The 12,967-nt window shown below is 36.4% G+C and overlaps 2 protein-coding genes across 6 annotated transcripts; both read right to left on the reverse strand.

The window, feature by feature from the left end:
- Positions 1-2,083: 2,083 nt before the first annotated feature.
- On the reverse strand, positions 2,084-5,590 carry LOC103985229 (pentatricopeptide repeat-containing protein At5g16860). The gene is made up of 2 exons (XM_009402867.3): positions 5,505-5,590; positions 2,084-5,079 (listed from the first exon to the last, which is right to left on the reverse strand). Exon 2 carries the CDS (start codon positions 5,019-5,021, stop codon positions 2,394-2,396), a length of 2,628 nt encoding a protein of 875 aa, XP_009401142.2. The 5' UTR covers positions 5,022-5,079; positions 5,505-5,590; the 3' UTR covers positions 2,084-2,393.
- A 1,700-nt stretch (positions 5,591-7,290) lies between these two features.
- On the reverse strand, positions 7,291-12,667 carry LOC103985228 (uncharacterized). 5 transcript variants are annotated; one of them, XM_065183587.1, is made up of 11 exons: positions 12,272-12,667; positions 11,541-11,679; positions 10,918-11,022; positions 10,224-10,426; positions 9,801-10,079; positions 9,647-9,705; positions 9,534-9,570; positions 9,172-9,243; positions 8,947-9,097; positions 8,111-8,254; positions 7,291-7,940 (listed from the first exon to the last, which is right to left on the reverse strand). In XM_065183587.1, exons 3-11 carry the CDS (start codon positions 11,002-11,004, stop codon positions 7,542-7,544), a joined length of 1,431 nt encoding a protein of 476 aa, XP_065039659.1. In that variant the 5' UTR covers positions 11,005-11,022; positions 11,541-11,679; positions 12,272-12,667; the 3' UTR covers positions 7,291-7,541. The 5 variants fall into 5 exon arrangements, with proteins under 5 accessions (XP_065039659.1, XP_065039655.1, XP_065039657.1 ...); XM_065183583.1 differs by having other exon boundaries at positions 10,883-10,986; positions 12,272-12,666; XM_065183585.1 differs by having other exon boundaries at positions 10,918-11,019; positions 12,272-12,666.
- Positions 12,668-12,967: the final 300 nt, after the last annotated feature.

A 12,967-nucleotide genomic window follows, 5' to 3' on the forward strand; every position in this document is an offset into this window, starting at 1 on the left:
AGAAGTCAATTTTATGATTTATATCTATATCAATTAGAGAGATAATTATAAAAAAAATAAAATAATATATTATTATATTATTAACAATATAAACTGATTTTGTGATATATTTTGAGGTTACTAATCGAGTTTTATAACTATGAAATTTTATCTCAGGTGTGGTCAGACTCAATTGTCAAGTCATTGAAGATACTTTATAACATATTATAATAGATTTATTATCTAAGAATGATAATTACTATTGTAGCTCTATATATTATGGTATAAAGTACTTGATGGTTACAGAAAAAAAATTTAGAAATAATTAATGTCAATTAATAACTTGAGTTCCACTATATTAATTGTTGATTCATTGGACTTACAACTTAATATGTTTGAAAGAACATGTTCTTTAAGTTTATAAGCAACCTATAAAAGATACCGTGATACATATTTGAGTAGATATTATAATTGATATTTTTGTTTACATATTTAAAGTTATTTATTTCTACTATCTTATTCACATTTATATGTATATATTTTATGATTGAATGTGATGATATGATTATCTTGATAAGATAAATTATAGAAATCATTTTGGACTGTGTTAGGAAGGATTAATAGTGTTGTAGTACATAGAAATATGACATTAATGACATACAATCGCTATAACTTGTATGGTTAGTTAGACTTAAAGTCGTATTATTATATTTATTCGATTTATTGGTCTTTTTTTTTTATTTGTGCGTATATAATTGATTTTTAAAATTGAGAATCCAATTGGATAAAATTGCTTCAAATAAATTTTATTTTATTAATTTTTTATTTTGAATCTTTTGTATCTTACTAATTAATGGGCCAAGTGAAAGAATATTAGATTATATGGCCCTATCTAATTAAGTAAAATATTTTATGAATATGATTAGATTCTGATTATGGTTATCGACTAATAGAAAGGAAGTTCAACTATAGTATAATTTCTTAAGAGATGACATTGATGAAAAGGACTCTTCTAATTATTTATCCTAGACACTTTGCTCTCACCTACAAAATAGATAATAACTCCTAGGGACCATATACACAATGTGGGAATTATTTATTCCAGACACTTTGGTCTCGTCTACAAAATAGATAATAACTCCTAGGGACTATATACACGATGTGGGAATGATTAGATATACGGATACATAGATACATTATTAAGATATTATAGATTTTCTCTTATCATCCTTTAGTTACATTAACAAATCAATAAGAGATTACAGACATTCTCTCAAATCACCTTTATCCCTAAATTCATCGCTCATAATAATCATAGGAAAGATATAGAGAGAAGAGAAAATAAGTTTAATTCTCTTTGCAGATCGACATCGATATCACTATAACTTTTGAATACGACGACGATGATGCACTCATAGATTAGATAAAAAATACACTTACAGATTAGATAAAAAATTTCTGAATGATATCAAAGATACACATCCTAAATTTAGATATATTATTATTTAATTTTAAATTTTAACATTAAAATTTTATACATAATAATAATATATTATAATTCTTATGCTTACAAAAATAAATAATAACTTGATGAGACTGCTCACCTGTCTCGATTGAGGCATGGAACACATTCCGAAGCCACCATCCAGCTTTTTTTTTTTTTTGTTCTTAATTAGAAATCCCAACAAGTACTCAAAATATGATATTCCCTTGTATTATAATTTTATCCAAATTATAAATTATTTTTAATATTACTACACAATATCACTGACTTTGGATCACAATATCTGCTTCAGGAACTTGGATGATTACTACACAATATCACTAACTTTTAATATTCCAAACAATCACCTTGGATGATTACCACAATTTAAAAGTTCATAGTGCGGCAACATAAGAAGTCAGTCAATCAATCCCATGACAAGTTTGGAAATACAAAAGAATGAAGACAGCAATTTAGGTGAATTTTTTTGCTTCACTGTTGTAGTAATCTACTAACTCTCAGCAGCAGCATTCAGATATACATATACAAAAACACAGCCAGAATCCATGAAGCTTGCTACTACCTTCACCATCATTCATAAACTTGATGTCTTCAAGAATCTTAATCCATAAAGATGTCAGATAAATATAGTGACAAGGAATTCTAATTCCATCTGAATTTGAAAAGAAAAACAGAACCAGAATGATGTTCTCTAGTCAACTTGACCATCTCAATATTTTGAAGAACTAGCACTCTTAGTGTGTCATCATACATTTTCGGCCAATTTCTAGTCTACTGGAAATATCATCTATGGTAAAATTCCCCACGTAAGGAGAAGAGAAAGAAGTATATGAATGAATACAATTTGATATAAATGCTGCAAATTCTTGGTTGCCAATGTGAAATATTCCTAAAATCTTCGACAGAAGAATCACCAATAGCCACCACATGAGCAAGAACCATTTTTGAAGTGATGGAAACGACTTGAATCCCTTAGTATGATCTCATGGTCAACAATAATAGAGATGAATGTGATGGCACTGTGGCAGTCACCACACACTCGCAAGTTCTTTGTGATACGAATGGGAGTTCCAGGTGAGGAGGTGAGGATACCATAAGCAAGAGCAAGCTTCTCACTATGCTCAGAGAGGAGGCAACTTTTCTCCTCATCATCCACATCATGCAAAGCGAAATGCATCTGAGGCACATAACCAAGGGCTTTGATACGTTCGATCAAGGTCCCAAGAAGAGCATAGATCTGTTTAGATTGTGGGTGAGATCTGTCTCCGACAAAGAATGTCACAGTGCCTTTCTTTTCCTGAATCCAGCTGCACCCAGGCCTCTTCTTGATTCCAGACTTCTTCATCAAAGATCTGATCCTGGCTACATCTCTCCAGCGGCCTGCATTTGCATATATGTTGGAGAGCAATGTGTACGACCCATCATTTCCAGGCTCCAACTCTAACAACTGCCCCAAAGCATATTCACCAAGCTCCACATTGGCATGGGTTCTACATGCACTAAGCAAGGCCACCCAAACAACTGACGTGGGTTTCATTGGCATGTTCTTTGTCATCTCCCAAGCTTTATCTAAGCGACCAGCACGGCCCAACAGGTCGATTACACAAGAATAATGTTCAGCGGCAGCATCGACCCCATAATCCTTGCCCATGTTGTGAAAATAATCCAGCCCCTCATCGACCATGCCAGAATGGCTACAGGCATAGAGCACAACTAGGAAAGTGATGCCATCAGGAACAAACCCCACCTTTTGCATCTCCTCAAAGACACGGAGGGCATCTTTGCCATAGCCGTGCATCCCATAACCAGTCATCAGCGATGTCCAAGAAACAGAATTCTTATCTGGCATCATGTTAAAAACATTTTGAGCTGCATCAACATCACCACACTTGGAATACATGTCAATGAGGCAATTAGCTACATACAGCTTCGTGCCCTTGTACCTATTGCGAATCACATAAGCATGTATTTGCCTACCAAACCGTAGCGCTGCTAGACGAGCACAAGCCATAAGAGCACAAGATATAGTGAAAGCATTGGGCACAATGGACCTAGCTTTTACTAACATCTTCGAGAAGAGTGCTAGAGCATCATTGGCGTCTCCATGTTGTGCATAACCTCCAATCATGACAGTCCAAGTAACAACATTTCTCCCCTTAAGTGGAATAGAACTAAATAATGATTGGGCTAATTTGAAATTCCTACATTTAGAATACATGTCTACAAGAGCATTCTGCACCATCAGATCTTCCCCCTCACCATCATCATCATCTAACATTAGAAGGCATTTTTTAACAGCATAGGCATGTGTTTCCATTCCCTGAGAAATAGCTCCAATGGAAGCACAAGCAGAGAGGAGTGAGATAACGGTGACAGCATTAGGCTCCAACCCAGAGACCTGCATCTGCCGGAAAACTCTGAGGGCCTCATGTCCATGTCCCCTCTGAGCATACCCAGAAATTACAGCACTCCAAGTCACAACGTCCAATGCTATGTGCTCCGCATGCATCTTCTCAAAAAGCTCAAGGGCATGGTCAAAGTCACCATTCTGTGAATATCCAGTGACCATTGCATTCCAAGAAACTACGTCTTTCACCTCCATGCCATTGAAAACCTTGAAGGCATCACCCATCGCTCCACATTTCGAGTACACATCAATCATAGCATTTCCCACAAAGATATCCCAGAAAAGACCATTTCTTATAGCATGTCCATGTATTTCTCTTGCCCGAGGAAATGAACAAAGGGAGGCACAAGCAGGGAGGATGTTTACAAGACTTATGATATCTGACCTCCTTTGGCTAGCCATATTACTGCCTTTTTGTGTCATCTCCGAGAACAGATCTAAAGCAATCTCCGGATTACCACTCTTCACATGTGCTGCTACCACTGAGTTCCAAGATGTAACATCATCAATTCCCCTAGAAATAATTTCTTCAAACACATAGGTAGCTTCCTCCACAGCACCACAGCGTGCATACATGGCTACCAAAGCATTGCAGACAAAAACATTCAATTCAAAGCCATTGCTGCAAATAACTGCATGGAGGACAGTCCCTCGTCGGTAGGAAGGTAGCTCCCCACATGCCTTGAGGGCAAAGGGAAAGGTGAAATGGTCCGGCCTAGTTCCTACACGCTGCATGCGCCGACAGAGGATGAGGGCACAGTCAAGGTGGCCTTCCTTGACATATTGCCTTATGAGCAAGTTCCACCAAAGCACGGGGGACGGTGAGAGACGCTCCAACAAGCAGATGGCATCGGTCAGAGCACCGCAAGCGAGGTATGCAGCTATGATACCAGTTCCCAATGATGACGAAGATGACAACGACGAAGAAATGGTGGGTCTTGAGGGAGAGGAGAGCAGACCAAGGCTGACAATCTGCTGGTGGATCTGTCTGGCGGTCGATGCTGTCTTGCATTCCTTCAACAGGGAAGCAAACTGAGAAGAGACTGGAGAAACAGAGGGAGACAAGTGGGTCACTGTCGAGAAGAGTCTGACTCTAATTCCTGAAGTTGCCTTGAGGAAACCCAGAAGCATAGCGACAGCATCATCTCATTCAGCCACCTTAACCACTCAAATGGCTGCCATTAGCTCACTGCAGGAAACCGAAGAACATGCAAATCAAATCAGATGAACAACATTTTGTTCGAAGAAAAAACACAAAATTGAAACTCTGATGCAGAGCCCACACAAACAAACCATTGATATGTGATAAAAGAGAGCACCCAATTGCAAAACCGAAAAATATTGTAACTTTTCCACGTTCTTCATCTCATCTCAGTTCAATAAAAAAGCCTATAATTCTAAACTGAAAACTCATCCAACAAGCGCAAGAAGAGCAGACCACCATCTACTAGCTCAAAATCACAGCCTAACATCCAAACCACAGCATCAATCCCGCACCAAACTAGCAATTCCTGCAGATTCGACTACGAACCCCACATACAAACGGAAAAGCAAGGTTTCATCTGAAGCAGGAAACACGCAAATATTCGATTCAATCGAACTGGGATCGCCGACCTCATACACGAAGCAGAAATCGACCCTGCAGACGGACGTGAGAATGAGAATCCCCAGCCGACCATGGAGACATCGCTAAAACCCTAAGCCCCTTTAGGGAAGCCGTAGGGTTTTTAACGTCCGCATCCCGGTTCGTTACTTGGACCGGCACCCGAACCGGGCTGCAAGCACGAGCAAACCGGTTTGCTTCTCAGTTACCAAAGCCCAAATGGATCAGGCCCAAACCCGATGTCTCCGTACAGATATGTATGGTTAACTTTTTATTAGGCACCACAAAGTGATAGCATTGTTTAAGCTGATCATTTCTGATGATGGTTGGAATATGAATTATGAATCATGTAAATAACCTTTGTATTTGTAGGGATAGTTTAAATTTGACTGAAGTTAAAAGAAGTCATTGGGTAAATGTGATTAATTTAGTTCTCCATGCATAAACGTCTTTAAGAGGAAACATTATACAATACACCAACAAAAGCTCTGAGATTTTTATTATACATATTTAATGTTTGATTTTCTTATGATACATTTGGATGGGGTTCCAATGCAAAACCCATTTATAATTGTCGTTTTAAAGTATGCATATCCTGTTAGGATTTTTTTTTTTTTTGTATATGGTGATCAATGTAATTTGATATGATCATCCTCTACTTTTTACCTAAAACTCTTTTCTTCACTATTTTATTACATTTATCATAGTGGTTCAAAATATAGTTTTATGTGAATCAAAACATCTAAGAGAATATACGTAAGAAATTAATTTCTAATGACATCTTCTTCTGAAGAGAATATGATGACAAATATAGGGGATTCAGCTTTAGAAAGATTCTCATATCAAAACATCATCAATCACCTCAATTTTCTCATGAAAATAAAGCAAATTGCCAGAAGAACAATTACCCCTTTTTTTGAGACAATTGAATTTATTCATCATAGCTTTATAGTACTGTTTATTGGGTCCATGTGAGCTTGCACAATCCAAATCAAAGAAATTAAAGAAATAGAGAGAAAGGGCAAAAATGAGGAAGAAAAAGATTAGAGCATGCAGCGTGCGGCGGCGTGCAGAGGAAAGAGGAGAGAGAAATAAAAAGAAAGATTAGGTTTCTGAGTTGGATGGTCAAACGTTATTTGACTCAAATTTTATGTGGAGAATTCTTATAGTAAACTTTACAATCCTAATGGTGTTGATCTACAATTTACCCTTTCTAAAATACTTTCCTGCTATATTTACTTTGTGAGATCTAGAATTTTTTATAAAGAGATCATGATGATATGCTATTCTTAAGCCAAAATGTATGATCTTGATGTTATTCTGATCATCTGGTTATTCTAGAGAAGATGTACTGTAAACCTGTTATCATTATTATTAATAGTGAAAGTTTGAGGTGGACTACGATCTCGTGATTTTTTTCACATTAGGTTTTTCACGTTAAAAGATTTGATCTTACTGTGTGTGATTGATTATTTGCTCTATTGTTTATGCTGTGGTGGTTGATATTTTCATTTGGATATCAAGTTGATATTTTGATGAAGAACTCATTTGAATACACAAAGAGGGAAAAGAATATTCCGCTTTAACAGATTTTTTCCCAACACTACTGAAGATTTTTTTTTCCCTTTCTTCATGGTTGAATTTTCTTTTTCTTAAAGGAAAGCATATATAAGTGCAATTTAGAATATCATGTTGTTGTTCAAACTGGATTTTGAATTTTTGGTGAATCTCAATGAGCCTCCAAGTTGGCCACAAACAGATCTACAGCCAATTTGTGGTCATTCACATTGAGAATAAGGTCACTTAACAGGCCATATCATTCACTTTGAGCTTTTGATGTTCTTTGCAATTTCCAAAAGACAAATTTTTACTGTAAAAGAGAAACAAAAGTATCCTTCTTGATTCCTTTCTCAACTCCCATGGTGTCTCATTATCATACTAACCAGCTATGAAAGTGGAAATCTCTCTCACTAATATCAGCTTTGATCATCCTTTATCTCCTAGTCTGACTGCCTGTATGATATATTTAAGAAATCGGATCACTTTGCTTACAATCTTAGTTCAAAATTTTCGGTTGCCATTTCTGTTGTGTCAAAAGATCTCTCTGCATAAGCTAAATGAGGTCTTACAGAGCCATCAGAAGAATGATATTTATGATCATGATGAGCTTCTGATGTCACAATCAAAACAAGAAGTACCATGATCACCGATAGAACTGCCAAGGCTGCACATGTCAAGCGTGAATAATTTCTCAATGGTTTGCATTCTTTCAAAAGGATTTTAGAGAATGCATCCTTCACCAATTGACAATTTGCCAATCTTTCCATATGAGGAAATCCATCAAGAAGCTTCTGCATGGAGTAAACTAGCACTCTTGTGTAGTTGTTATCTGATACAAATTCTCCTTGACTGCAAGCTCCATCATCACTAGCGGAGTATGTATATTTCTTCAAAAATTTGAAACAGTGAATATTATGTTGGTTTAGTGAGTAATTTAAGAGTGCTTACTGATATTTTTGCATGCTAATGAATAATAGAATTGATAATCAGATATCTCTTAGCCGCTAGACTTCTATATCAGAATTATTGGCACATTATGTAAGAGGAAGAGATTCACCTCAGGAATGTCTCCTATTTTGATTGTGTTGGAAGAACAATTGTCTGGCTGATAAGAATACTGAGGAGGTCCTGAAAAAGGATTACATATGTACTCCAGATCTGGAAGAATTGATGACTTCACTGTCGATATGTTTGAATTTACCTGCACATTAAACAAACACAAGTGTTCTAAACTTGACAAGTGCATGTTTAATAAAATCATGTGATTCTGTGCATCAATACTGATTTTTCCAGGTGTCGAGGTTTGTTTCCATGACTTTGTTATTAAGTGTTGTTATGATTAAAAATTCATCTCTATCGAAGAGGTTTAATTGATTGGGTAAATTCATTGATGCTTCAGATGAAGGAAAACAGCTCATGATACAATGTATCAGAAAAAATCATGTTCATTATCGTTGCTCAAATATTGATGCTATGATGTCGTTAAATTAAGATGCATAAATTTTCTAGAATTGGTCATAAATATCCCTTAAGTTCCTTGAATTTCTCATAAAATAGAACATGGAAAAACATATTCTTTCAAAAGAAGATGCATTGGAATTTTCTGAAGTTCCATAACCACAAATCAAAAACAATGCCTAACAATTTTTGCCACTGAAATTTCTTAAAGATGGAAGTTCCATTATGCGTTTGAAGCTTAAAATAGAATACTGATTGGTGTAGTTGACTTCAAACAAGGAAAAACCAATTTAGTTGTCCTAGCACATATTTAGCAATACCTATGAGATTAGACTAAAGTCACTGTTTTATAAATAAGAGTAATGATAATACATGAAACACTGTGTACCGGAGTGTCACATATCAAGACCATGATCTACCAAGGACAAATGGTACCTGGTCAATTGTATCATGGATTCCTGCTCGGATGTCTTGTAGGCCAAAATTGGCTGGCAGATGCTCACTGCACCGTAGGATTGAGCTTAAGGTGCTATTCTGGGGATTTAGCTTATACCCATCAAGAGCTGCACAGGTATCACCAGAAAACCTGGAAAGTATGCCCTAATAAGCTGACGTTATTATACAAGAACACTTCTTAAATCGAGAAAGAACATGGCTTACTTGTATAGAAAAAAATACAGCCCAAAGTTTATCCAGAAAAAGAATGTGAGTAGCCAGCAAAGGGTGATAAACCTGTAATAGTAGAAGTTTACTTTTATTTCCCAAAAATATATAGTCAGAAATTTTTTAAGCTGTAACATGTTGACTTTATGTGCGCAATACTTAATCAAGCATATTTCTCTTGTCCAAATTGTTCCACAAGTCACCAAGTATGTTGCTGTATAAGAGAATGATTTAACCAACTCAGTTAAAATCAAGAATTGAATCAACTAGGTGCCTTCGGAAATATTTATTCAAAATTTCTACTGATATCTGAATTTTTTGACTGAGTTGACAACTAGGCCAATTTGAAGCCTACTTACAGATACATTGCTTGGTAAAGCCTTAGAGACCTCAATGCTGCAACAACAGAAAAGAGAGATTTAGAAGTTAAATACACAGAGCAATTTGGTTAATGGAAATTCAGATTACTTACCCAGCACTACCAACACGGCAATAAGATTTAGCACAATGCTGAAGATGGTCACTACTTTCCTGCAAAAAATATGCATTGTTATGAGCAACATTGAGATAATGGCTTTTAAGTTACTCATATTGTTGATTTATTTTCCATTTTGTTCAGTTCTTACAACATTTTGATACCCTTGTTAACCAGGTGCATTCTATTCTCTGCTTGTCTTTGTATATTAGCAGCTTCATCATAGAGCATCTGTGATGTGGAATTCAGATTGCTGGATTCTTCAATCCCACCATAGAGATTGTTGACACTTTCCATGGCCGCCACAGCTTCTGTCACATTGTATATTGTTTGGGATGCTTCTTCCGATGTTTCTACAATGATGTTCTCAATTGATTTCACTCTAGAATAGAATTTAAAGCTACCACCAAGTACTATTCCTGATGCCACTCTGCGAGTAAAATTTTTAGCAGTAGTTACTCAGTAGTAACAATTTATTTTTATTTGGACAAATAATTCTGTAATGATCAACAAAAAGATATATATTGACAGGAATTTAACTTAGGTGTTTAGTTAGTTAAAGTTAAAGGCTTACAATGATAGACATGTTAACAAGATCCCAATTAACATTGGCGACACACAGTATTTCTTAGAGCAAGGGAGTCTCTTCTTTTGCTTCCTTTCCTTACGGACCGAACAAGTCTTTGTTGCAATACGCAGAACACAAGCAGAGACAAGACCACCAACAAGCCATATTGTACCAATTATATATCCATATCTGCCTGTATAAACTGTAGACTGAAAAAAGAAAAGAAAGCAGGTCATATTTCTCATTTATTTGTTCAAGCTCAAACACTAAAGTGTTTTTGAATTTGATTGTTGAGGTAGCTGATAAAAAAAAAAACAACCTTCAGCCATAATGGTATAAACACAAGAGCACACAAGTTTGAGAAAACCTTTTAAGATTATGGTAAGAATGAAATTTTGCAAATGTGTTCAAATATATAGAGCTGAAATGTGGTATTTTCCAAAATGAAAAAAATTAATCTTAAGTTGGGCAAAATGTTGTGACTGAAAAGTTCACCAAGGTTCAAATTTTGTTGAATAAGAATTCAGAACAGGTTTAAGAGTGAAATCCTTGAATGTTGATAAGGTTTAGATCCAAGTTATAAGCCACATTCAGTATACAATATCAGTCGCTTGCTGTTTATAGAATAATTTTATTCATGCAGAAGAAAAAGGGAGAGAGATTACACTCCAATAATGCTTGTTTGTAATGTTATAGCCACCTTTGTACTTCTTGAAGCTATCCAAAGGATCAACTCTTTCTGTCCTTGCAGATAATGTGCTTGCAAGTCCTGTAGTGTTTCCCTCATCAACCAAAATTCTTTCTTCTTGTAGAAAAGAGAAAAGATATAAATTAAAAAAGCAATTTATAACAAGTTATTCACTGTAAAAAACTGAAAGCATTCTTTTTTATGTTTAGATCTTTAAAATGAAAAGTATGCCATGCATTGAATTCATGAGATACTACTTCCATTCCATGTAACAAGTCCCCATTACTAGTTACTCTTAACTTGGTATTTTTTTAAGCCCAGTTGGGGATAACAAGCCTTGATTTACGATTCGGCGGTCCACTTTCCATCCAAATATTTTTCATTTTCTCTATCGAAACATTAATCCAAGTATGGACAATCAATCTTAGATCAATTCATGGCTACATAATGACGGATTGTTTCTCTTTACTCGATCCCATAATGCCTCAATAAAGCCAAGAAGCCTATTAAATAGTTAATCATGCTTTCAGAAACTACTTATAATTTTTAGTTGTAAAACACCTGTAGTTTGTCGATCAAAGATATCCAAGAAAATTACAATTTCCTGAAAGCCTGGGTAGAGAATTCATCCTCACCTGTACCAGTGCCAGAGATTGTATCCAGCTCCAGAGTCGTTTGTGCCATGACTTCTGCGAGACCACAGCTTAAGATTGCAACCAAGGAACATAGAAGCACTGCAGACTGACACAACTTTCTCAAGCCCATCCTAAATACCTGTAGTTATATCAATCATCACCTATTGCACTCAGAATGCTTAGCAAAATACTGAAAGAAATAAAACCAGCATACCATCAAAGAAAGAGAATGAACACAACATGGCTCACGAAATACATATTTGTGGTCATTTCTAAAGGATGAGGGCGACAAAAATGACACGAAACTTTTGTTTCCAGAGGAATGCTTCAGGTGTGGACTAAACGTGTGCCGTAAAACTTACCCATCTGTGACTGTAAACCAACAAAAACAACCTTCACAAAACCACTCGAGCATTGAAGTAGGCTGTCTATGAAGCAAATGGACCACAAGATCTTAAAGTGTTATTGGTCAAGATTTCAGAAAATTTTCTTATTATTGTGCTTTATGGCTACTTTTTCTTCAAATCTTTCGAGGAAAAAGAATAAGAAAGAACGAACAAAGAGCTTCTATAATACAAAGAATCGAGAATAGCTGACCCTCCATAGAACAGCATGCAACTTCACATGTCTCAAAATCGCTGGTCTTTTGGATTGTCCCGATCAAGCAACCTGACCTCTCCAATCACCAACAACCCGAAAAGTAGCAGAAAAACGAAAAGAATCTCACTTACTGGTCTTCCAACGAAGAACGATCAACCTGGTATCAGAAACCTCTCTGTTTTCATGCCACCCGCAGGAGGTAAAGTCGATGGCTCTCTTCACAGAAGCTTCAGACAGTGAAGTCCATGTGATGCTTGCCCACTCTCAAGTCTCCATTATCTCCTTGCAAACGAAGACTACTACCACAATAAAACCCTATCAAACCTACTGCTTCAGAAGCCCAAATTTTTTCACATCAAATGATGACACAGGAGATGACGACTCTCCTGATGCAGGTATAAATATATACACGTGGAACACTCATGCTTTTCTTGTGAAACGAGGCAATTCATCAAACGCTGTAGGTGAGTGACACCACCAAAACCTTACCAACTAAGAAACAAGCCCGAGAAAGAGAGCTGAAGTGTAGGCAGATTGGAGTGACACCACCAAAACGATTTCTTTTGTTGTTAGTGGATACGATCAAGTGCTTGAGATACGATTCCTTGCCTCACCGCAGCAGCAGCGTGTGAACTCTGACGCAGAAAGAAGAAAGAAAAAGGTTCAGCCAACCTTCTTTTTTTCTTTCGGCTCGAGGTTCATATGCTTCTCCTTTACCGTTCAACTTCTCCTTCTCTGAGGAGTGGAAAGTGTGCATATGTAACAGCTTGATCATATCAGTTGCTGTTTTGGTGGGAAAGCAATCCCAAGACACAGATCCAATAGGG

The sequence above is a fragment of the Musa acuminata genome, chromosome BXJ1-5, assembly GCF_036884655.1.
Source record: "Musa acuminata AAA Group cultivar baxijiao chromosome BXJ1-5, Cavendish_Baxijiao_AAA, whole genome shotgun sequence".
Classification (NCBI taxonomy): Eukaryota; Viridiplantae; Streptophyta; class Magnoliopsida; order Zingiberales; family Musaceae; genus Musa; species Musa acuminata.